The sequence below is a fragment of the Chaetodon trifascialis genome, chromosome 11, assembly GCF_039877785.1.
Source record: "Chaetodon trifascialis isolate fChaTrf1 chromosome 11, fChaTrf1.hap1, whole genome shotgun sequence".
In the NCBI taxonomy this organism is placed as follows: Eukaryota; Metazoa; Chordata; class Actinopteri; order Chaetodontiformes; family Chaetodontidae; genus Chaetodon; species Chaetodon trifascialis.
This window is the reverse complement of record NC_092066.1, coordinates 27,708,034-27,731,319: the sequence shown is the minus strand read 5'-3', so window position 1 is coordinate 27,731,319 and position 23,286 is coordinate 27,708,034. Positions and strand designations below refer to the sequence as shown.

Genomic DNA, 23,286 nt, shown 5'->3' with positions numbered 1-23,286 from the left:
TACCTTTCTTGTTTTTAATTTTTATTCAGGAGCTTTTTGTAACAAAAGAATTTCCATTTCCATTATATAACCATTGTTCAAACTACTACAATGGTTAGGGGGTTGGACTTATGTAAATGAGATGCAATGAACATCATAAGCTGCGTTTCCATTACAGTTGTTCGCAAAATAAAAGCGATATTTCTGAAATTTCGACAAAGTTCAAGTGCTACTTGCAGGTGTTTCCATTGAACGGTGTTTTGCGAACTAACCGAAATTCTCGTAAATTCTCGGCCGTCCCGCGAGACTGGAAGATGGCCGAAAGCGTTATGCGTCTCGGTACACTGATCTCAGGAGCCGCTACGGCTGTTGCTGTACTTATTATGAACAGAAGGCGGAGGCAACGTATAACTGTTCAAAGGCGAAGCCCTTATGTGTGGCAGCGGCCACGAATAAGGGATTTCTGGGAGAAGATTGTAAATGAGGAATTCACAGACGAACTGTGGATACAACATTTTCGGATGACCCGGGCCACGTTCATCGAGCTTTGCGATGTTCTTGAACCTCTTGTGGCACCAGATGCGACATGTAAATGCGAAAAAAGTGTTTCCTTTTGCGATACACTTTTATATTGACACGTCTGAAAAACCACCTCATGAGAGCGTAAAAATGTTTTTGCGATATTTGAGAGGATTTTCGAAATATAGGTGTTTCCATTACCAGTATTTTATTGCGATATTTAGGTTTTGCGCATTTCTAGGGGTAATGGAAACGCAGCTACTGTTACCTGGCTAGACCTGGCCTAGATGAGAATCTTTCAGGCTGGATTTCTCAAAAAATTAGTTTGAGAAACATGCCTACATTTAAATGTCCACATTTTCCTCAAATATTTTCAATTCAATTCAATTCAATTCAATTCAATTCAATTCAATTCAATTCAATTCAATTCAATTCAATTCAAAGCAACTCAGTTTTATTTGTATAGCACCAAATCACAAAAGAAGTTGTCTCAGGACACTTTCCATATAGAGCTGGTACAGACCAAGCTCTTTTATCTACAGAGAACCAACAATTTTCAGATTTCCATGTGTCATTGGAAACTACACTTTCAGAATCTGTAGATAACTCAAAATGCCCCCCGGGAGACTTGTTGCTGGTTTTCTCGTGGCTGGTCACATTACCCAGAAAGCAAAAATCCATTGAATCAACATTGAGATATGGTCATGGCTTAAAATTGAATCAACATTGATGCATTCTCTATGAACAAAAAGAAGAGACCGTTCTATTTATTACTATTTATTTAGTACTAATTTGAATGTCATTTTGCTGCCTCAACAAACAGCTACAAATACTGGGCTGTCTGCCATTTCTCACAAATGTCTCACAATTTTAAACAAAACAGATGAAAGCAATAGTCCAGTGGCAAAATAAAAATTGACATGGGCTAAATAAGCCAAATATTTTTCAAGGTTTCAACAGGTTTTATAGTCCCTCTTTGTGTTACTATACTTTCACTGCAGCCCAACAGGTAATCCTGGAACTATAGGATCCAGTTCAACATGAACAAAACAGACAGGAAAACAGCTAATTCTTTCCTTTCCTTGGTACTCTGCCACTCCTCCCTGGTGCATAACGTAGCCACTTCTTCACAGTCTCGCTGTATGGGAATTCCAGCAACTTGCAGTCAAATTGACGAACAGCCGCTACAAAAAAAAAAGACTTGTTATAAAGGTGTGTGTCTATCTATCTATCTATCTATCTATCTATCTATCTATCTATCTATCTATCTATCTATCTATCTATCTATCTATCTATCTATCTATTTGAGAGAGAGAGAGACAGACAGACAGACAGACAGACAGACAGACAGACAGACAGACAGAGGGGCAGTGTAGTTTTTACTGTACTAGACTTTCACTCAGCCTTAAGAATGGATGCATCTTCCTCACCATGGAATGATTCATTTATCTATGTAGATTATGCTTCATTTCATGGTGAAGAAAAAAGCATCCAATCTTGATTAATTATGCTAATCAAATTAAAAATACATATAAATTAACTTCAGTATTTGCCAAATCCATTGCAAAGTAGTAAATCTAGTTTGTTGAGATGTAGGCTCACCAAACATGCAGTCCTGTAGTAGCGTGTCTTTGAAGGCCCTCTTCTGTCCTTTTCCCGCCCAGTTGAAGAGGCAGGCTAGACTGTTTGTCATGGTAGAGGATAGCATTTGCCGGATCATCATGTCTGAGTTGGTCCCTCTGACTAATGCCAGGCGGGTAATCTGAACAGATAATGGAGAAATGGTCGGTGTGCAAGTGTAAAGTGTACCATGTCAAATGGACAAGGTATCAGCTCATTTTTTAATTACAAATTTAATGAATTTTAAGCCCTTTTTATTTCATCTAAACAAAAAATAAGACCATTACTGTGTCAAAACCAAACAACAAACAATGCTATCAAACAAATTGACAATCATTGGCTAAAAAAAAAGACAATTATTAACTAACAAAGAAATATTATCCCGCATCGTTCTGAGCATTTAGATCGGCCATTTTCACAATATTTCTCTGGCAAACACACAACCAAGTGAGAAACAGATTTAATCCCTCAACTCCTACAGACATCACAAACCCTTTGATTTCAAACAATAAATTGAAGGTCTTTATAAAACTTTTTAAAGATCCACAGGATACCTATGCCTGCAGAAAAGATTGAAGCCTCGACAGATTATAGAGAAAAAGTTTAGTGTAAAAATTATTCACCATCTTTCGACGGACTGTTTCCTCTTTAAGTGCAGCTTCAGCCTCGTCAAACTGCTCTTCATTGGTGAGCGGCAGCACGATTGGGAAATTCTCTTCTCTCTGTGAGTCAGGTTCAGCCCCACGACTATTCAAGGTGGATCTAAGGTCTGTGATTTCAGTCTTTAAAAACTGGATGTCCCGTGACATTTGCTTCACCTCCATGAGTAGCTCTGTAAGCATCGTGGTGTTTTTATTGGCAGCAATGTCTGGAATAAAAACAATTGATTTTACATTAAATTTCAAGGGCAGATTCAACTTTCTATCATTTAGAATTATACTAAGCAACTCACTGAGTATTTGTACTCCTTACTTCTAGTAACCATTAAGTGCTTCAAAGTTTAGGCCTAAACACCATGACAAATTACACAAAAAAACATGGGAAAGTCACAAGAGATGTGTTTCTCAATTCAGAGGGCATCAATAAGGTTTATTTTATTTTATTTATCCTTTATTTAAAGTCGTACAGAAATGGAAAAATTTTATTCCGCTATGGGTCTAAACATTAGTGTAATCACTCACCTATGAGATGATGTAAAGCAAAGTTTTTACAAAATTCTACTTATGTGTAAATCTGCAGTTAAAGTCGGTAATCCCCCGCCCAGTTAGTGCAGGCACATGAGTTGTGCGTCAGCTAGTACAGGATTCATCAGCCATCAAACTGCTACCGAGCGAGTCACGAGCTGGACAACATCCAATCAAATTCCTTCAAAACACTCAGTGTCCCGCCTCAAACATAACGTCCAATCAAATTTGTTTTCTTTACTCATGTAAAGTCGCGCTCTCACTCAGGTGAAGTCGGCAGAGACAGGGAAACGGCTATTTCTGTACGATTTTAATCAGGTGAGTCTTGTTGAGATTGGAATCTCTTTATAAGGGAGCTTTGGCCAAAAAGGCAGCAAGCAAAAGTTACAATATAAAACATAAACACAACAGTACATTGATAAATAAGGGGTAAGAGGTTGATCAGAAAATGATACTTGCCTTTCAACACTTGGCTGGACTCCCCTCCGTGGAATCTTCGACGTGGTGTTTCTGGAGCTGAACCTTTAAAATACGAGACCACACCACAACAACATAGCATCAGCATTTACGTTAGGTCATTGTGTATTTTATGAATGCTAGATGTGTAATTGCATTGCAGTTGAACAGGGGTGAAAGAAGATAGCGATCATCTCATTATTTTATGTCCAGTCCTTTGAGACATACATTTTGTGATATTGGGAAATCGGGAACAGGAACACTTTGACTTGACTATTAGTAGCCAAGTGTACTCAGTTACAATGGGAATATACTGTAGGTATCTTTACCTAGGCCAGATGACCTGAACTCAGCTGATCTGGAGCCATGTGCATAGCTGACACTGAAATCTAAAAGAAAGGACACACATCATTATTTGTGGAAATGAACATGAATTGCAGAATTTTGCACAAAAAACAAACAACCATTTAAGTTAAGTAATACATACCATTCCTTGCTTGCTGTGATGGCAAGCGAGTGTGGTAGGGGCTTGAGTTATACATTGGCATTCCTAGAGAAATACAGACAGAATCAACAAAATAAGGCTACAGGTTCTAGCAAAACAGTAAGACACTGAATAAGCTATATCCACTTGACACTCCCACCCATCTAATTAACATTTCCAGTCAGTGCATGGTCTCCAGTATGTCAGGACCAGTAATCTCCCATAGAGGCACCACTGCCTCCTAATGAACTGGAGAAAATATGAGTAGCTGAGAGAATCACATACACATAGCATATTAGTCTACTTACCATTATTACAGATGTCTGTGGACTCTAACTCTGCCAAATAGCTTCCACAAAAGCCTAAAATGAAAGGACACAAAACAGGAACTATGAATGTTGTAACTTGGACAAAGTTACGAGTAACTTAATGTAACTGAGTTACTTTTGAAAGAAGTAACTAGTAACTGTAACTAAGTTACTAATTTAAAGCAACTTGCCCAACACTGCTTGTATTCAATTCAATTCAATTCAATTCAGTTCAATTCAATTCAATTCAATTCAATTCAATTCAATTCAATTCAATTCAATTCAATTCAATTCAATTCAATTTGTATAGCGCCAAATCACAACAGAAGTTGTCTCAGGACACTTTCCATATAGAGCTGGTACACACCAAGCTCTTTTATCTACAGAAAACCAGCAATTCCCCTATGAGCAAGCACTTGGCAACAGTGGCGAGGAAAAACTTCCCTTTAACAGGCAGAAACCTCGGGCAGAACCAGACTCTGGGTGGGCGGCCATCTGCCTCGACCGGTTGGGTGAGAGAGGGAGAGCAAGAGAGGGAGAGTGAGACAGACAGACAGACAGACAGACAGACAGACAGACAGACAGACAGACAGAAATGCGGTCAGAGAGGGAGAGATAGAGAGAGACAGAAAGACAGAGAGACAGACATGCAGTCACAGTAACAGTGACAGTGGATGTAGTAACAGTAGTAGCAGTTGCAGTGGATGTCAGGCAGGGCCAAGGCGGGAGACGCAGCTGAAATCCACAATCCAGATTCAGCCACTGTGTAACCTGCAAGACGACAAAGCACAGAGACTCCGGGGAAGGAGCTAAGTTAGTAACACGCTGTGGTAGGACATGAAAGCGTGCAGATGGAGAGGGACAGAAGGACAGAGGAGCTCGGTGTATCTTTGGAGGTCCCCCGACAGTCTAATCCTATAGCAGCATAACTAGGGGCTGGTCCAGGACAAGCCTGAGCCAGCCCTAACTATAAGCTTTATCAAAGAGGAAAGTTTTAAGCCTACTCTTAAATGTAGAGACAGTGTCTCATTTAGTTCCTGTGTATGCACTGACACAGGAACTAAATGCTTTTAAATTAAAGCTTACATGCAAAATTCTGTCTCTACCATTTTAATAAGTAATGACATACCACTGCTTGCATCTGGGGGGCACTTGCTGGATTCTGGCACTGTATTAACAAATAAGTGAAATTAAACACGAGAAATGAGTACAGTAGGCGTAGCAGTTAGTGCCATAACTGACAGTGTTATCCCTGTACCTGGAAAACGAACAGCTGGTGGCTTTGCAAATTTTCTCTTCACGTTTATTGTTTCTGGCTCTCCATCCGACTCCAAATACACAGGATTTGGCCTTGAAAATAAAATTTAAATAGTTAACATTCCCAGCAATTGAAACAATTTTAAGAATAATTAAGTTGAGCAAGCCTTGAGAAACAAAGTTCACAGGTCATGAGCCTATTGCTTGTTTTTGCAGAATGAGTTAGCTTAATATACAAGTACACGTAGACATGACTAGTCTATCACAGGAGAAACATCCAACTCGCTGTGTAACTGTGTGTGTATCTCCCTCTCACGTTGTGTAACTGCGTGTGTATCTCCCTCTCACTCTGTGTAACTGTGTGTGTGTCTCCCTCTCACTCTGTGTAACTGTCTCTGTGTAACTGTGTATCTCCCTCTCACTCTGTGTAACTGTGTGTGTATCTCCCTCTCACTCTGTGTAACTGTGTGTGTATCTCCCTCTCACGTTGTGTAACTGTGTGTGTATCTCCCTCTCACTCTGTGTAACTGTGTGTGTATCTCCCTCTCACGTTGTGTAACTGCGTGTGTATCTGCCTCTCACTCTGTGTAACTGTGTGTGTGTGTCTCCCTCTCACTCTGTGTAACTGTGTGTGCACCTCCCTCTCACTCTGTGTAACCGTCTTTGTGTAACTGTGTATCTCCCTCTCACTCTGTGTAACTGTCTCTGTGTAACTGTGTGTGTGTTTATCTCCCTCTCACTCTGTGTAACTGTCTCTCTGTGCGTAATTCTGTTGCGCTCTTCCTCTGTCGCTCTCACACTCTCACTGTTGCGCTGTCTGTCGCTCTCTTTCTCTCTGTCAGGGTGGGCATTCACCACAAAGCCCCAGCATCTAGGTGTGAGCTAATAAGTAAACCAATGCACCAAACACATTTGGCTGAGGAATTCCACTGTACCTTGTTCTTCTTTTCCGACGTTCTTCTGCTTCCTCCTCCGATTCCAAATCAGTGGTTGGACATCCAGTAGTCACATTTCTTCATACTGTTTGGCCTTTTCTAATGAGTCTGCAAAAGAATAAGTAGAACATACAGTATTACATTTTTAAGAAGTATGATTACTAATCAAGAAAAGGTTTTGAAAATGTCTGAATTTAATTCAGATAAATTTCAATTCACATCAGATAATGGTGATGCAGTGACTACCTACCACAATTAATTAAGAGCCGGACATCCTCATATGTGGTCTATCCTTCATGGGTTGCATGTTTTCTTTGAGGGCCTTCATATAATTTATGTTTTTTGGGGGCCATAACAATGTTCCTTCCTTAGGATTGAACCAGCTGGCAAGAACTGTTGCAGTTCCGCCGTTTGGAAATAGTACAACGGCCCAAAGCACCACCTCACTTTCCATCCTGTGTACAATAAATGTATTCTAATATTCTGATTGTAATTACATTTACATATAAATAATAAAAATCATAAAATGCCATTAACGTGCTCAGAAATATGAGTGGTAAGCTACTGCATATGAGCAATTGGAATAGCGATGAGGCCATTTCCCTCTGATTCTGGATACAGAACACATTTACGTTTGATACAACTCAGTTTCCCAACCCCAATATCATCACATAACTCCTTAACCTTGTATGTACCTATGCATGAGGACTCACAGGGATAAGTGTAATATGATTCTTGGTGTCTGAACCTTTTGTATATCACATAGACCTCATTTTCTTCCTGGACTACATTCTGGACTACTGCAATTCCAGCTCCCAACTCAATACAATTATCCCCCTGCTTTCTGGACAAGGTAAAACGACTACAGGAGACCTTTGTGTACTGTAGAGAAACACTGAAATATTGAGGAAGTGGACCATCAGTATGGATTTTCTGTAAGACTGGTTCATCTGATGGTAACGGAACCTCGACAAGCGGCATTTCTGACAATCTTTTGACCACCTGTTGTAGAGGTTGGTGTGGCTTGCGTAAAAGATGCTTTATTTGTCCAAGATAATTCTCAAAGGGGAATCCTGAAACATTATCCAAAGGTCCAAATTGTTTGTATTCATCGGCCAAGTGAATAAGCTGGTGTACATTGTACACAATCTCATCCCTGCCATACAACTGTCCAAAGTGTTCCACAAAGGAAATCATCAATCTATGTGCAAATTCAACCATATCACCAGAAATTCCAGGAGACAACAACAAATACATGGCCACTGAAAACAACATGAAGTTGTCATAAAACTCACTGGGAAGGCAATCCCTCAGCACTACAGGACCCCAGTACAACATGAAGGACCGGAGCTCAGTGGCCTTCCAACGATCTAGCTAATTCAAACCTCTTGGCTTGCGATTGAATTCACAAGGGGTGTGGGAATGTAACCCTAGCAGTTTATTTGATATACTGTTAACAGCTTGTGAAGGAAGCCGAGTGGCTAGTTTACCCTTTGACCAAATATTCAACAGTTTTCTCATCACCCCAAGACAACATAGGTGCATGTAATCAATTGGGAATGAAGAAACCATATTTACTATCCCTGTTAACTGTTTCACTGTTTCAAGTGATGTTCCTCATCAATCATCTCACAATAACTCGCATCTGTCCTGAGCCTGACATTTGTATCAGGATATGTCATTTTGTTCCTCCATACACCCTCTTGATGACACTTGTCACATCCTGAGTATCCATTATGTGACTTATATTTTTGACGAAGGCTTTGGCTGGAGCATCACACACAAATGAGGAAACCAGTACATTAAATCATTTACCATTATGAACAATGCCACTACCCAGTACATTTTTAAGGTCACTAACAAATTGCTGTAGATACTCAACAATACACTTTGGCTTGCTTAAACCACAAAAGATACCAACAATAAATGGCGACTTAGTGTAATCACATCTTAGAATTGCAAGTATAGGCCAGAACTGAAGTCTTGAACTCTTAAAGAGGGGGAGACCATCTATGTTGAACTGTTAAGTAAGAGTTCTGAGGTTCACTGGTAAATATAAACATTTCAATCGTGAAAGTATTCCTTGCATCAATCCAAAATGATAGTACTCGCCACCTTGCATTTTAGTGGTTTCAACATGAGATTGTAGGGGTGTAACGATACACAAAAATCTCGGTTCGATACGTACCTCGGTTTTAGGGTCACGGTTCGGTTCATTTTCGATATAGTATGGGAACAAAATGCAAAATCTAAATTTTCTTGTTGTTCATTTGGGTGTTTATTATTTGTAAACAACAAATTACTGTAACAACTTACTGTTTTATACAAACAGGAAAATGAAATAAATGCAAAGTGCTGCCTGGTAATAAGTTAAATAAAATTCTCAAATAAACAACAAATGTATGAAATATTATTAAAAAAATGAATTCCTTGTAAACAGCTTTTAACAAAACTTTTCAACAAGTAAAGTGCAGCAGTAACAGTTCCAGCATGAAGCCCTGTTCAGTTTTACTCAACCTTCATATTTTTTGCCAGAAAAATTAACTTGTCCACGTTGTCAGCCGTAAGTGCAGATCTGCTGGCAGTCACAATGTCCTCAGCGGTTGAAAATACCCTCTCGCTAGGGACAGAGGTAGCGGGTATGGCAAGATAGCGCCTTGCTAACTTTGCAGTTAGGGGATATATGACCTCATTGGCCTTCCACCATAGAAGTGGGTCAGAGTCTACTGAAATACAACTCACTGCCTTGTATGCAGCAACCTCCTCCTTCACCAGCTGCAGAGTATCCTTGTTGTTTCCCACCTGTGTCTTGAAGAGCTCACCAAACAGTTTAGCCATCGCTGACTTCTTGACAGGAGGAGATGATTCAGATGTCTCTGGGTGTCCTGTCTCTGGGGATGAAGCAGCTGCTGTTGTCCCTTTGGCCTCCTCATTCTGTAAAATAAAATACAAAAAAAGTATTAATATTTTTAATAAGAATATTAGTAACACAAGCAATTTGTTGTTTCAAAATTATCAGTGAAAAAGACATTATATGCACATAAAATTATTATATTATTATTATTAAATTATTACAATACCTCTCTTTCCATGGCCACAATCTCTGTGACAAGGCTGTTGTAGATCCTGTCACGGCAGGCATCATCCACATGAGGAAGAGGTTTAAACCTCGGGTCAAGTGCGGTGCATTTGTGGAGGAAGTCCTGACAAGAGGAATACCTGTCCTCCAGGTTTTCTCCGATAGCAGCCTTGACTTGGGTCACCATCTTTTGGTTCCATAGAGTGGAGAACTGTGGCTTTGAGGGGCAGGATCATGGATGCTGAAGGTGTAGCTTCAGTGCTTATGAGTGTTGTGAGAGTTTTTAGTGGCTTCAGGACCTCAATTACCTCCTCTGCCATCCTCACCTCCTGGTCAGACAATGTGCTGATATCTTTCTTCTTGAGAGCCTGTTCTGTCAGTGCCGAAAACACTGCTGCTTGCTGCTCAAGGTACCTCTCAAGCATATCATAGCTTGAGTTCCAGCGGGTGGTGACGTCCTGAATAAGGGTGTGTTTTGCTATATCAAGCATCTCCTGTTTTCTCTCCAATATGTGTGCAGCTGTTGGGCTACGGTGAAAGAAAGACACAATCCGTCTCACTTTACCAAGGAGTCTGGATATTTGGTTGAGACCTGTTGCTTTCTGAGAAGCTAGATTAATAGTGTGCGCAAAACATCCAATTTGGGGGCCCATTCCAGCTTCACTCACTGCATTTACAATATTCCTGGCATTGTCTGTTGTGACTGTAATTGTTGTTCCTGGCCTCTCCAATTTCCACTCCAACACTGTCTCTTTAAGCCCCTCTACCAGGTTTGCGCTGGTGTGTTGTTCATACATGGGCCGAGTTTGCAGAACATCGCTCACTATGTTCCACTCAGGGGTGATGTGATGGACCGTCACAGTTATGTAGCTCTCGTTAGCTCTAGATGTCCATCCATCAGTTGTGAGTGCTACTGCACATGCTTTTGACAAGTCTTGGACAACAGAAGATTTAGCTTATTCATAAAGTTGTGGAATTATTTTCTGGCTGAAGTGCGGACGAGTGGGAACTTCATACCGGGGCTCAATCACCTTGAGCATGTGTTTAAAACCAGGATTTTCAACAACTGAATATGGTCTTAGATCCGCTGCTATAAAAACTCCAATGGCTCTTGTTATAGCTTTGGCCCGATCTGAATTACCAGGGAGAGGCTGCTTGAATGCCGAGGTCAGCTGCGTTTGCACCATGTTGGTTTTCTTCTTGTAGCGGTGATATTTACACTCGGGTGGTGCCGTTTTAGGTGAGTTAGCATGTTTGTTGTGTTGCCGGAGACATACCCGATCTCAGCTGAACAGTGTCGGCACACCGCCCTCGTTTTATCCACCTGTCTTTCTCCGTTGAAATATTTAACCAGGAAGCCGAAGTGTTCCCAAGCAGGAGACTTTAGCGACAGGGGAGGGTCTTCAAGCTCCGGTTTACTGCTAGCAGTAGCCATCATGCGCATGGGCTACAGGTGTAGCTGCACGTTAGCGGCGGAATGTAAACACACGCAACTTCCGGCCTGTGAGCCCCCCCCCAAAAAAAACAACTTCCGGCCCGTGATCTCACCCGTGCACAGCCCTGTACCGAACCGAACGTCGCGTACCGAAACGGTTCAATACAAATACATATATTGTTACACCCCTATGAGATTGTGTTCCAAGCAGGGTTCTTCCATCTTTTGGGAGCCAAGGGTGAAATAGTCTTAAGATGGACAGCAGAGCGGACAGAGCAACCACACTGATTGAGTAGGATGTTGCCCAATATCTTAAATTCCTTATGAGCAGATCCTGACTAGGTGGATGCTCATCATCACTGTCAGAATCAGAATCTGAGTTAACTTCATCATTGTCCGGTTCACTACCATCTGTATGATAATTTTCCATTTGTACGTGATCTGATTCAACTTCACTATTCCCAGCTACACTACTATCCACATGATCCCTTTCCATGTGTACATTGGAAGCTGGTGGTGCATCTAGTTGGGAAATGTGTGAGATTCTGAAGGGTGGTTCCCTATTCCCACATGGGTGCTCATTCTCCCTTTGATTATCAAGAGTTTCCTCATATTCCTCAAGAATATCTTTCTCTATGTTCCTTACAATTTTGCTGACTCTATGTCTTTTAGCCCAATAAGAGGTCATCTTGAGAAAAGAGAGGTGGTGCTACTGTGATTGCAATTATTACTTGGCCTTCTGTATTGCAGTGAATGCTCTCGACTTGTAGTGTTATCACAACCCTGAAAATAGAGGAAATCAAAGCATTAGATGTTTCCAGGTGAGCGTAGCGGAGCCGCTAGCTTCTCAGCCACTTCTATGGTGGCTGGTGTTTTTTGGTTTCCCTCATCAAACTCAGCAAATACACAATCCAACAACTCCCGAACGCTGTGGTGGAGGAGTTGTGACTGGCACATTCACCGCGCTATGAGATAACACTAACCCGCAGGGTTTCCCCCAGAAAACTTGTAAGGCCCGGTGGTAGGGTGACCCCTACCACCACAACTGAAAATTGTAAAATATTACCATAATCATGTATTATTATAAGACATTTTATGTAACATATTTTAACACCAGCTATTCTCTTGAAATGCTGTCAACCAACCACAAAAATTAATTAATTAATTAATTAATTATTATTATTAATAATAATAATAATAATAATAATAATATGAACAGTTTGCACTAAACACTAAAAGACAACTGCCTGAAGTAGGCATTATTTAGGCTTTTTTCTCTCAGAGATTTGTCTGCGTCTGCTTCCGGTTAGTTGCCATGGGAACACATGACACCCACTGATCTACTGTTTGGACTTGAGTGAACAACTATGCCAAGTAAAAAAACAAACGTGTGTAAATGGGAACAAAACGCTGGATCATTTGTGTTCATGTTTGGCTGTGAAAAACAGTTGTATAATAAAGTAATTTATTAAGAATTTTTTGGTATTTATTTGAAATACATTATGGTTTTTATTAATCATGCAACAGAAAAATAATCGTTAGATTAATCGTCTAATTAATCGTTAGAATAGTCGATTAATCGATAAAATAATTGTCCGATTAATCGTTTTAAAAATAATCGTTTACCCGCAGCCCTAGCTCACAGAAGCGCTGAGCTCTGTGCTAACAGCTAACAGGCATGCTACAGCGGCTGGCTGAGCCTCTCTGAGTCGCGGGTTGGTCAGCTGGTGAAGCAGCGGTCTGATGAGCATGACGTCCGGGACATGTCCCGTTATGCGTGATTACGCTCAACTAGAGATGGTTAGTTGTGACGTTGTCAGGTGATGAAAAAAAGACACCTGATAATGTTTTGATGCAGTGTGAAGCAAATTAAAAAAAAATACTAAACAATGCTTACGTTACGTTTCCACCAAACGCGATGAAACAACATCGCGCCGCAAGATTACATACAAAGTCAATGCAAAGACGTGATTTGAAGCGTCATTTTGCCGGGCGACGTGATGGACGCGATGCGCGATGGACGCGTTGGCTGTGAAAATCGCTCTCATCGCGTCGCCCCATCGCGTTATCGCTTCATCACTCGAGTTGAAATAATTGAACTTTTGCGGCAGATTCGCATGAAGACGCGCCACGACAGCCTATCAGCGTTGAGATCTTCATCGACATGCTGACGTACGGACGTCCTGGTGTTCCCTCGCAAAATGAAACCGCCAGAAACAATGGAGGAGCTGCTCATCGTTGCCGTCACCGCTCACCCAGAGCTTTATGACAGTTCAGCGTAGCATAGCCCCAGTTAGCATAGCTTGCTTTACTAGCATACTTGTTAGTTCATTCAACAATAGCCGCACTATTTTGTGCAGTACAGGTACAGTGCAGCGATGGTGGTTATTTCAGCCATGAGCCGTTTCTCAATACAAGTACGCCAAGTTCGGACTGAGCAAGTTCGACTTGGGAGTACAGTCTCTCCAGGATGGGAGAGCGCAGGACTGTCATTGCATGCAATTGGGATGGCAGCGTACTTGATGATGTCACCATCTCAGCTCGTCGGTTAGCAGGATGACACATCTCCGAAAACTTTGGAGCAAATTTTAAACTACTTGCTATCGTGATGAATCGACCACAGATTTTAAGTTTTAACATCCACTTTCTCACATAAAATAATCTTAAAGCCACATTCCGGTCACGAGAGAATGAAATGGCGGAAGAAATGTTGTTGTTGTGCGGGCTCGTCGCGCAACGCGATGCCCCGTCAAGGGGTTTTTGTACCAGCGTCAAAACTGGAGCGTCTGGTGCGACGCGATTTCATTTGGAGCGCGATTAAATAATTTTCATTGCGTTTGGTGGGAACGTAGCGTTAGGCTGTGTTCCCACCAAATGCGATGAAAATTATTTAATCGCGCCTCAAATGAAATCGCATCGCGCCAAATTTGCTCCAAAGTTTTCGGAGATGTGTCGTCCTGCTAACGGACGAGCTGAGATGGTGACGTCATCAAGTACGCTGCCGTCCCAATTGCATGCAATGACAGTCCTGCACTCTCCTGTCCTGGAGAGACTGTACTCCCAAGTCGAACTTGCTCAGTCCGAACTGCAAAGTTCGTAAGTCCGAACTTGGCGTACTTGGTATTGAGAAACGGCTCATGGCTGAAATAACCACCATCGCTGCACTGTACCTGTACTGCACAGAGTAGTGCAGCTATTGTTGAATGAACTAGACAAGTATGCTAGTAAAGCAGGCTATGCTAACTGGGGCTATGCTACGCTGAACTGTCATAAAGCTCTGGGTGAGCGGTGACGGCAACAATAAGCAGGTCCTCCATTGTTTCTGGCAGTTTCATTTTGCGAGGAAACACCAGGACGTCCATACGTCAGCATGTCGATGACGATCTCAACGCTGATAGGCTGTTGCGGCACGTCTTCACGCGAATTCGCCGCAAAAGTTCAATTATTTCAACTCGGGCGAGGAAGCGATGACGCGATGGGGCGACGCGATGAGAGCGATTTTCGCGGCCAACGCGTCCATCGTGTCGCCCGGCAAAATGACGCTTCAAATCGCGTCTTTGCATTGACTTTGTATGTAATCTTGCGGCGCAATCTTGTTTCATTGCGTTTGGTGGGAACCGCGTTCCCACCAAATGCGATGAAAATTATTTAATCGCACCTCAAATGAAATCGCGTCGCGCCAGACGCTCCAGTTTTGACGCTGGTACAAAACCCCTTGACCTGGCATCGCGTCGCGCATCGCGCGTCGAGCCCGTCCAACAGCAACATTTCTTCCGACATTTCATTCTCTCGTCGACCGGAATGTGGTTTTAAGATTATTTTATGAGAGAAAGTGGATGTTAAAATTTAAAATCTGTGGTCGATTCATCATGACAGCGCATACTTTAAAATTTGCTCCAAAGTTTTCGGAGATGTGTCGTCCTGCTAACGGACGAGCTGAGATGGTGACGTATGCTGCCGTCCCAATTGCATGCAATGACAGTCCTGCGCTCTCCCGTCCTGGAGAGACTGTACTCCCAAGTTGAACTTGCTCAGTCCGAACTGCAAAGTAGGCTGTCGCGGCGCATCTTCACGCGAATCCGCCGCAACAGTTCAGTTATTTCAAAGCGATCACGCGATGGGGCGACGCGATGAGAGCGATTTTCGCTGCCAACGCGTCCATCGCGCCACGCAATCGCTTCCATCGCGTCGCCCGGCAAAATGACGCATCAAATCGCGTCTTTGCATTGACTTTGTATGTAATCTTGCAGCGCAATCTTGTTTCATCGCGTTTGGTGGGAACACAGCCTTAGCCTGGCAGGGGGCAAGTAAAGCCTGGTGGCCCGCCAGGCTTATAATACACTGGGGGAAACCCTGGACCCTCAGCGTAGCCTCTGCACACGGACACACTAGCGTTAGCTAACATTATCTAGAATGCTAGCGCTAGCTAATGCTAACGACGCTAATAAGCTACAACCTCACGGTAATAATTAACAAAGTTGACATGCTGGAATTTCCAGGTGAAAATACATTATGTTCTCATTAGGACTTACCAGTTTGTCTTCTTTTGTCACTCGAAGGTAATAAAAGCCGCTAAAAGCTGCCAACTGCTGCCAACTGTTGACTGGTTTGAACTGGTTTGGTCTCAGGAGAGAGCAAGTCTCGTGGGCGGGGGCACAGGTGCACAGCCACGGCATGCCATACACTGAAACCATGTCTATTTAATGTTGACATTTCAACATTGAAAACCCAGCATCTATACAATGCTGATTCAACAACATTTTTTCAAGGAGTTGCAGAGTTTCACAGCAGAAAGTGGAGTATCTGTTCATAGGACCACAATTAGCTGTACACTCCATAGAGCTGGGCTTTATGAAAGAGTGGCCAGAAAAAAGCAATTACTTTAAAATTAAAAATAAGGAGACATGTTTTGAGTTTGCCAAAAGGCATGTGGGCGACTCCCCAAATGTATGGAAGAAGTTGCTCTGGTCAGATGAGACTAAAATTGAACTTTTCAGCGACCAAGGAAAACACTATGTCTGGCGCAAACCCAACACATCTCATCACCGCAAGAACACCATCCCCACAGTGAAACATGGTGGGGGCAGCATCATGCTGTGGGGATGTTTTTCAGCAGCAGGGAATAGGAAACTGGTCCGAGTTGAGGGAAAGATGGATGGTGCTAAAAACAGGGATATTTTTGAGCAAAATCTGTTTCAGTCTGCCTGTGTTTTGAGACTGAGATGGAAGTTCACGTTCTAGCAGGACAATGACCCAAAGCATATTAAGCCACCCTGTCACAGTTTACCAAAGGTAAGGCATGTGGTTTGTCTGTATATTTGAGCATGGTGATTGGGGGTGTGATGTGTAGTGCAGTGGGGAATTCCATTTAGAGATTCACAGTCATACATTAGCACGTTCTAGCCAAAATGAGCTGACAATCAATTCCAAACAGAAGTGCTTTATTTCCTCACATTACTGATTGCAGTATTGTCTTTACTTCATCCTAATAATCCTAATCCTAATAAGATGAATAAAAACATTGGTTATTTACTGGTGATACTGTAACAGGTCCAAGGCAGAGGACCCGTGTACAGATAAGGTACCTGTAAAGGAGAATGAGACAGGCGATAGTGCTTTCCCTCAGTGCCGCTTCACTCAGCAGAATTTATTTACAAAATTTCAAAATTCATCATCCTTTTCTTTTCTATATTTTCTTCCCCATATTCAATTGTTTTTCCTTCACTACAGAGGTCCACAGTGTCCTCCTTACAGCGTCTAGCAGGCTGCAGCACGGGACACATTAGAAATAAGTTCCAACTAACGAGAGCTCAGGAAATCCAATTTCCAATCCAAAAGGAACAACATGCCGCTGATGCAACGGGATCACTTTAATCAAACAATCACAGTCTCAGTTTGTTTCGCTGTGGCTGTATTTCTGCTCTCTGTCCGCTGCTGCTACACAACTCGGCATGACGGCAAAGTACATCTTGCCAAAACAGTGAGCCAACTGTGTATCTACAATACGCTGCTCGACAATGGCCATGTCATACCATAGAAGCACAGAAAAATAACATCAAGCACTCAATCAAAAGATATCTTATGGCTATTAACAATCTTACTGCTGGCTGGAGACATAGAAGTAAATCCGGGACCTGGCCAACCGGGTTTGGCGTCTCCACTCGGCGTGGTGCTCCGTGCTGCGCCTCCAGTGCCAGTAGTGCTGGTGGTGCCTTCTGGTGTCGTGTCCTCTGGCTTTGCTGGGACTGCCTCCGTTGCTGCTCCGCTGCTGCCTGTGCTGGTGCCGACTACACTCCTGGCCTTTACTTCTGTGTGTCCACCTGGCTTGTTGTGTGTTCTACCTGGATTGCTCCCTGGCGTCTCACTGCTGCTGGCTGCGCCCCTGGCCTGTTCGGCTGCGGGCCTGCTTGGCTCGCTGCATGCTCTTGCGGCTCCACCTGGATTGTTCCCTGGCGTTGTGTTGCGCTATGGTGCATGGCTGCTTGGTGGAGTGGAGCGGCTTCTTGGAATGACACACGGGCCCTCCAACCCAGACTGGACTTGTCCTCGGCGGAGCTCACTCTCCATGCGCGTCTCTGATTCTGAACCATCACACGAGCCGCAATCCACCATGGCAGCCTTACAGAGAGGATTGGTGCTGACCATCCGTGAGTGTAACTCAATTTCATCTTCACCTGTCACAACGGTAACTGGGGGCAAATGCTCCAATTCAACAGCCAGACTGAAATTTCTGAACCCAGCGATAAAGAAACAACGCAAAATGCACTCTTTTCAGACTCTTAATAATGCTAAGATCATCTGGGACTCATGATCAAAGCCAAAAGGACTTTTACTTGGCCATATTAACATTCGTAGTATAGTAGGCAAAACTGAACAAACTGAACACTTATTAATTGATTCCAATATTGATCTATTAGGCATATCCGAAAGTTGGTTAACTCATTCATCACCAACAGCTGCCTTCAATATCCTAGGATACAATGTGTTTAGAAGAGACAGGGGAATAGGACGAGGGGGTGGATTATTGATTTATGTGAAGGACTGTTTGAAGTGTAAATTAATTGAATGGCCAACAGAAATAGATATTGAATGTATTGGCCTCAATATAACTATTTCCCCTGAAATGTCTTTCACTGTGATATGTCTGTACCGACCTCCTTCCTCTAAAAATACATTTTATGACCAACTTAAAACTATTTTAAAATGCAGTGATCTTAGAAAGGAAATTATTCTTTTGGGTGATTTTAATGTTAACTGGGACAATAAAGCTGACAGAAAAAAACTCAAGCTACTAACAGACAATCAAAACCTCTCTCAAGTCATTCAAGGTCCAACAAGAATAACCAAAACATCTAAAACCACAATTGATTTAATATTCACAAATAAATCTGATAGGATCAGTAAAACTTTCAATCTTCTGTCTGGGCTTTCTGACCATAACCTCATCATATGCTCAAGGAAAATCAACTGGAAACGTCTTACCGGACCCACTAGAGTTAGCAGCCACCATATAATACCTAAAAGTGAACAACAAAATCTGAAGAATGCTCTACAGGAGTATGATTGGTCCAATGTATTAACAAATAATGAAGTTGAGGACAGCTGTAGCACCTTTTCCAAATGTGTTATGGAAGTTCTGGATCGTTTCACAAAAAAAAAGTGGAATTTAAAAAGCGTAAAAAGGTACTACCTTGGGTGAAGGAAGCTGATGAAAGAAAGAGATAATGCGCTAAAAAAAATCTCTAAAAACAGGGCTTACTTGTGACCGACAGACTTTTACATCACTTAGAAATAAAGTAATAAAAAAAATTCGTAAAGCTAAAGCAGATTTTTTCATTGAAATGATAGATGGGGCAAATGGCAATGGAAAATTGATATGGGAACAATTAAATAAGTTAACAGGAAGAAACAAAGATACAACACCCAATGATATGCAGCTCCAGGTGAATGGCATTCTGATAAATGACTTGAACATTATCACTAGTAGCTTTAACAATTTTTTTATAAATTCAATTGAGGAATTTATGAATTTTAAATGTCCAGGCACTTCATATAACCCTCTGGATAACAGCAAACCAGTTTTTAGCTTAAGGGAAATAACTGTCCCTGAGGTTTTAAAAATCATCTCATCTCTGAAAAACTCTAAGGCTGGAGATGTCTTTGGTCTGGACAGTAATTTTATAAAACACCATAAAGAGGCTTTTGCACATCCAATTGCACACTTAATAAATTTGTCTATAAATCAGGGTAGAGTGCCATCCACCTGGAAGATTGCCAAGGTTACTCCAGTTCTAAAGGCTGGTGACAAGACCAAGCTCGAGAATTATCGGCCGATAAGTATCCTGCCAGTCATTTCAAAAATAGCGGAGAAATGGATTGCAATACAGTTAACAGACCATCTTAACAATGGGCATAACCCCCTCCATCCAATGCAGTTTGGATTTCGTAAGCATCATTCAACCGAAACAGCAATTTGTTATTTTCATGACAACATCAATTCTGTTCAGTCTCTATGTAAATGACCTACCTAAAGTGTGCCCAACTATTAATTTGCAACTATATGCTGATGATACAGTTCTTTATGTCCACGCAAAAACAAAACAAGAAGCTGCTGCAATATTATCAGCAGCACTGGCACCAGTATCTAACTGGCTCAATGAATCTTGTCTGCACCTCAATACTAAAAAGACTGTATGTATGTTTTTCTCTCGTCAGTCAGCAGAGGGCGATCTTCCATCTGTAGTGGTCAATGGAGAGAGCCTTGATGTCGTGGAAGAGTTTAAATATCTTGGAGTGGTCTTTGACACAAATTTATCCTTCAAATCGCATGTTAAAAAAATCAAAAACATTATTAATCTCAACTTGTCAAATTTTTATCATATAAGACCATTTCTTACCTCCAAGACAGCTAAGGTCTATATGCATGCCATGATATTTTCGCACATAAATTATTGCTGTACAACTTGGACACACACAACAGAAAGTATATTAAAACCCATCAAGTCTCTCTTCAAGAAGGCAGTTAAAGTTCTTGACAGGAAACCTCTTCATTTTCATTATTGTAATGTTTTCAAAAAAGTTTAATATCCTTGATCTAGACAGTCACCAGACTTTCATGGAGGCTTGTCTCATTTATAAAGTCTTACATGCTTCTGCCCCCCCACCATTGAATGAATTCATCCAGAAAAAAAATAATGAGGGAAGAAGAATGAGAGCACAAACTCGAGGTGACTGTAATGTACCAAGGTGCAGGACAAAATTTTGTCAAATGGTTTTATCTGTAAGAGGAACACATTCCTGGAATAAGTTACCACTACAGATCAGAAACTGCGACAACTACATACTCTTTAAAAAAAACCCCTCAAACATTGGTTAAAAATAAAACAGAAATGTACGCATTTACCCTAAACACTATTTTTAATCTGACCCCTATTCCTGGGGCTCTTGGTCTATTGTACTTTTATCTGTAACTGTGGGTTAAAATTTTATATTATCAGCTGCTTTGATATTTTCTGTCTGCGTCCTTTTTGTTTTGATGTTGTTTGTCTATGTCTTGTTTTGTAACTGTCTATTGTATGATTTGTAGCTGTGAGGTCTTAAAGTCTTCTGTGTCGTTGTTATGTATTTTACCTGCCTGAGCAATGTTTTCCATGTTATGGGACTACGGATGGAAATTAGCATTTTTGCTACAATCCGGCATGTTAACATATTTGTATGTTTATTAATGTGCACTGTCCCATCCAAATAAACAAATAAATAAAAAAAAATACAACAAAAACACACAGTATAATTAATCTCAGTAGCTTTGTAATTTGTTTACAACCATGTAACATAAGGCATTTTTATAAAATGCACTCTCTTGGTCACTTCAATTTTCGCCCTCATTCACAGTAATTTAACCCATGGTGTACAAATAGGGCTGGGCGATATGGCTGAAAACTCTATCATGATAAGTGTTTTATATTGGTCAATATCGATAATTATTGATATTTTTTATGACCTATTTAAAATAAGGACCAGGAGAAAAATACCTTCAATTTAAACATTTTTATTTCAAATTTAAACTTCCTCTGATTATAATCCCCTCAGCTATCAAGGCAGAAAAGAAAGGAAATGTCAACACAACCATGGAAAACACTCAAATAATAAATGTAAAAAAACCTTCTGCTGAATAAAATGTTTTCAGATATGTGCAGTGTTTTGGAAACATAGCAGAAACTGAGGTGGACTTGACATCTGTAACATACAAACAAACAAACAAACATGATAGACAGTACAGTACTGACTAAACTATAAAACCAGCCTAGACATATTAACAACTTTAGTCACTCTTCTTACTCTAAACATACATGAACTATTCAATTATATTTTTATTGCAAGTGTGTTTAAAAAAAAAAAAAAAAAAAAAAAAGCACGTGTAAGAGATTTTTATAACCTGGCTTCTCCACAGTGCTCAGGGGAAGCATGTCTTTAGCTATATGATATGCCGCTGCCTCTGTTATGTCTTTGTGTCTGTTAGATGATTTGTCATCAGGCACTGAAGCAGAGAAACTCTGCATGGTGGTCAGCTGCTTGTGCGGTGGTGCTGCGGTTGCAGATGTTGTTGGACGTTGGCGAATACGGCTGCACTCCAGAGGGTGAGCGTGGCTAAGGTGGTTGAACAAGTTTGTGGTATTACCGGTCTTGGTGGGGACGACAGTCTTGCATAAGTTACAGACCACATTGGTCTGACTACGGTCGGACTTATAAAATCCAAAAAAGTCCATACTGGCAAGCTGACTTTCCCTGTTTTATCGACAATTTCTTTGCTCGCTGCAGTGCTCACTTTCTATTTCTCATCTCACTCCTCGCGGGGCATCATACACGAGACGAGATGGCGCAACCAAACTTGATAATGTTACATGATTGGCGTGTTGGCGTGTCTCTCTCACTGATTAGCGATTATCCCTACGTTACTCGGTTACCTGAGAGTGAGTGCCTTTGTTCATGCAACCAAACTCGCTTCGCAACTTCAGGTTTCTTCCGACGAAGAAAAAAAAATCATCAAGTGTTTTATCGAACGCATTTTTTAATGATATTGATGACGTGTCTATCGCAAGACATATCGCTATTATTTTATTGCCCAGCCCTATGTACAACTAAAAAAAAAACTAGCACACTGCTGGTAATGACCATCACCCCAGTCAGGCTGCAAGAGTTAAAGACAGACAAAACCCAAATTTTCAGAATCCCTACATTCAACAATACACTTGGAAACCACTTTAAACCTGTAACAACAATAAAATACACATTTCAAAAGAGAGGTTACCTACACAAGAATGACATCTTAACTACAGTGAAATGCGCTGGAGCCAAACCAGAATTCCTCTCCTCTTGACAGAAAAAACACTTACAGTCACGCCATTTTGGGCCATTCACGCAACACAGAAAAAAACATTGACTCGTGTCTTCTCATTTACAAAACCGTTAAATGTTAACATTTGCCTTTACATAGTCAATCTTACATTTTTTTCAATGCCACACCATGTATAAATGGAGTTTGACCAGTTTTCTCAAGTTTACTAACCTGTAAAGGAGAATGAGACAGGCGACAGTGCTTTCTCCCAGTGCCGCTTCACTCAGCAGAATGAAGAAGCGAACGAGTCCGGGAAGCACAGCGCCACACTGCCTCCTGCTGGCAGCACTAAAATACTCACAACATTTTTCAACATAAAATGTGTGTGTGTGTGTGTGTGTGTGTGTGTGTGTGTGTGTGTGTGTGTGTGTGTGTGTGTGTGTGTGTGTGTGTGTGTGTGTGTGTGTGTGTGTGTGTGTGTGTGTTTTGGGGGGGCATTCTAGTCATGATTGGATGTCTTAGATAATGTGTCTCCTGTGTTTGTTGTGCAGCATATGTGGCATTACTGTATAATGAAAATAAAAAACCCCATTGTGTATTGTGTCTTTAGATGGCAAGAGTAAATAGTAATTGTGGCCTTCCCTCTGATCCCAGATGTCAAATCTGAAACATCCAAAACTGACATGAGAAGGGAG

At 41.4% G+C, this 23,286-nt stretch overlaps 1 protein-coding gene across 4 annotated transcripts; it reads right to left on the bottom strand.

Moving 5' to 3' along the window:
- Positions 1-928: 928 nt before the first annotated feature.
- LOC139338915 (uncharacterized) lies at positions 929-22,902 on the bottom strand. Of its 4 annotated transcripts, XM_070974259.1 has the most exons (11): positions 22,823-22,892; positions 6,993-7,197; positions 6,743-6,850; positions 5,809-5,900; positions 4,551-5,718; positions 4,246-4,308; positions 4,088-4,147; positions 3,762-3,824; positions 2,742-2,986; positions 2,101-2,260; positions 929-1,682 (listed from the first exon to the last, which is right to left on the bottom strand). In XM_070974259.1, the coding sequence occupies exons 6-11, from the start codon at positions 4,304-4,306 to the stop codon at positions 1,564-1,566; spliced, it is 708 nt and encodes a 235-aa protein (XP_070830360.1). In that variant the 5' UTR covers positions 4,307-4,308; positions 4,551-5,718; positions 5,809-5,900; positions 6,743-6,850; positions 6,993-7,197; positions 22,823-22,892; the 3' UTR covers positions 929-1,563. The 4 variants fall into 4 exon arrangements, with proteins under 4 accessions (XP_070830360.1, XP_070830364.1, XP_070830361.1 ...); XM_070974263.1 differs by having other exon boundaries at positions 4,551-5,900; positions 22,823-22,884; XM_070974260.1 differs by lacking the exon at positions 22,823-22,892 and having other exon boundaries at positions 6,993-8,081.
- Between the last annotated feature and the right edge of the window lie 384 nt (positions 22,903-23,286).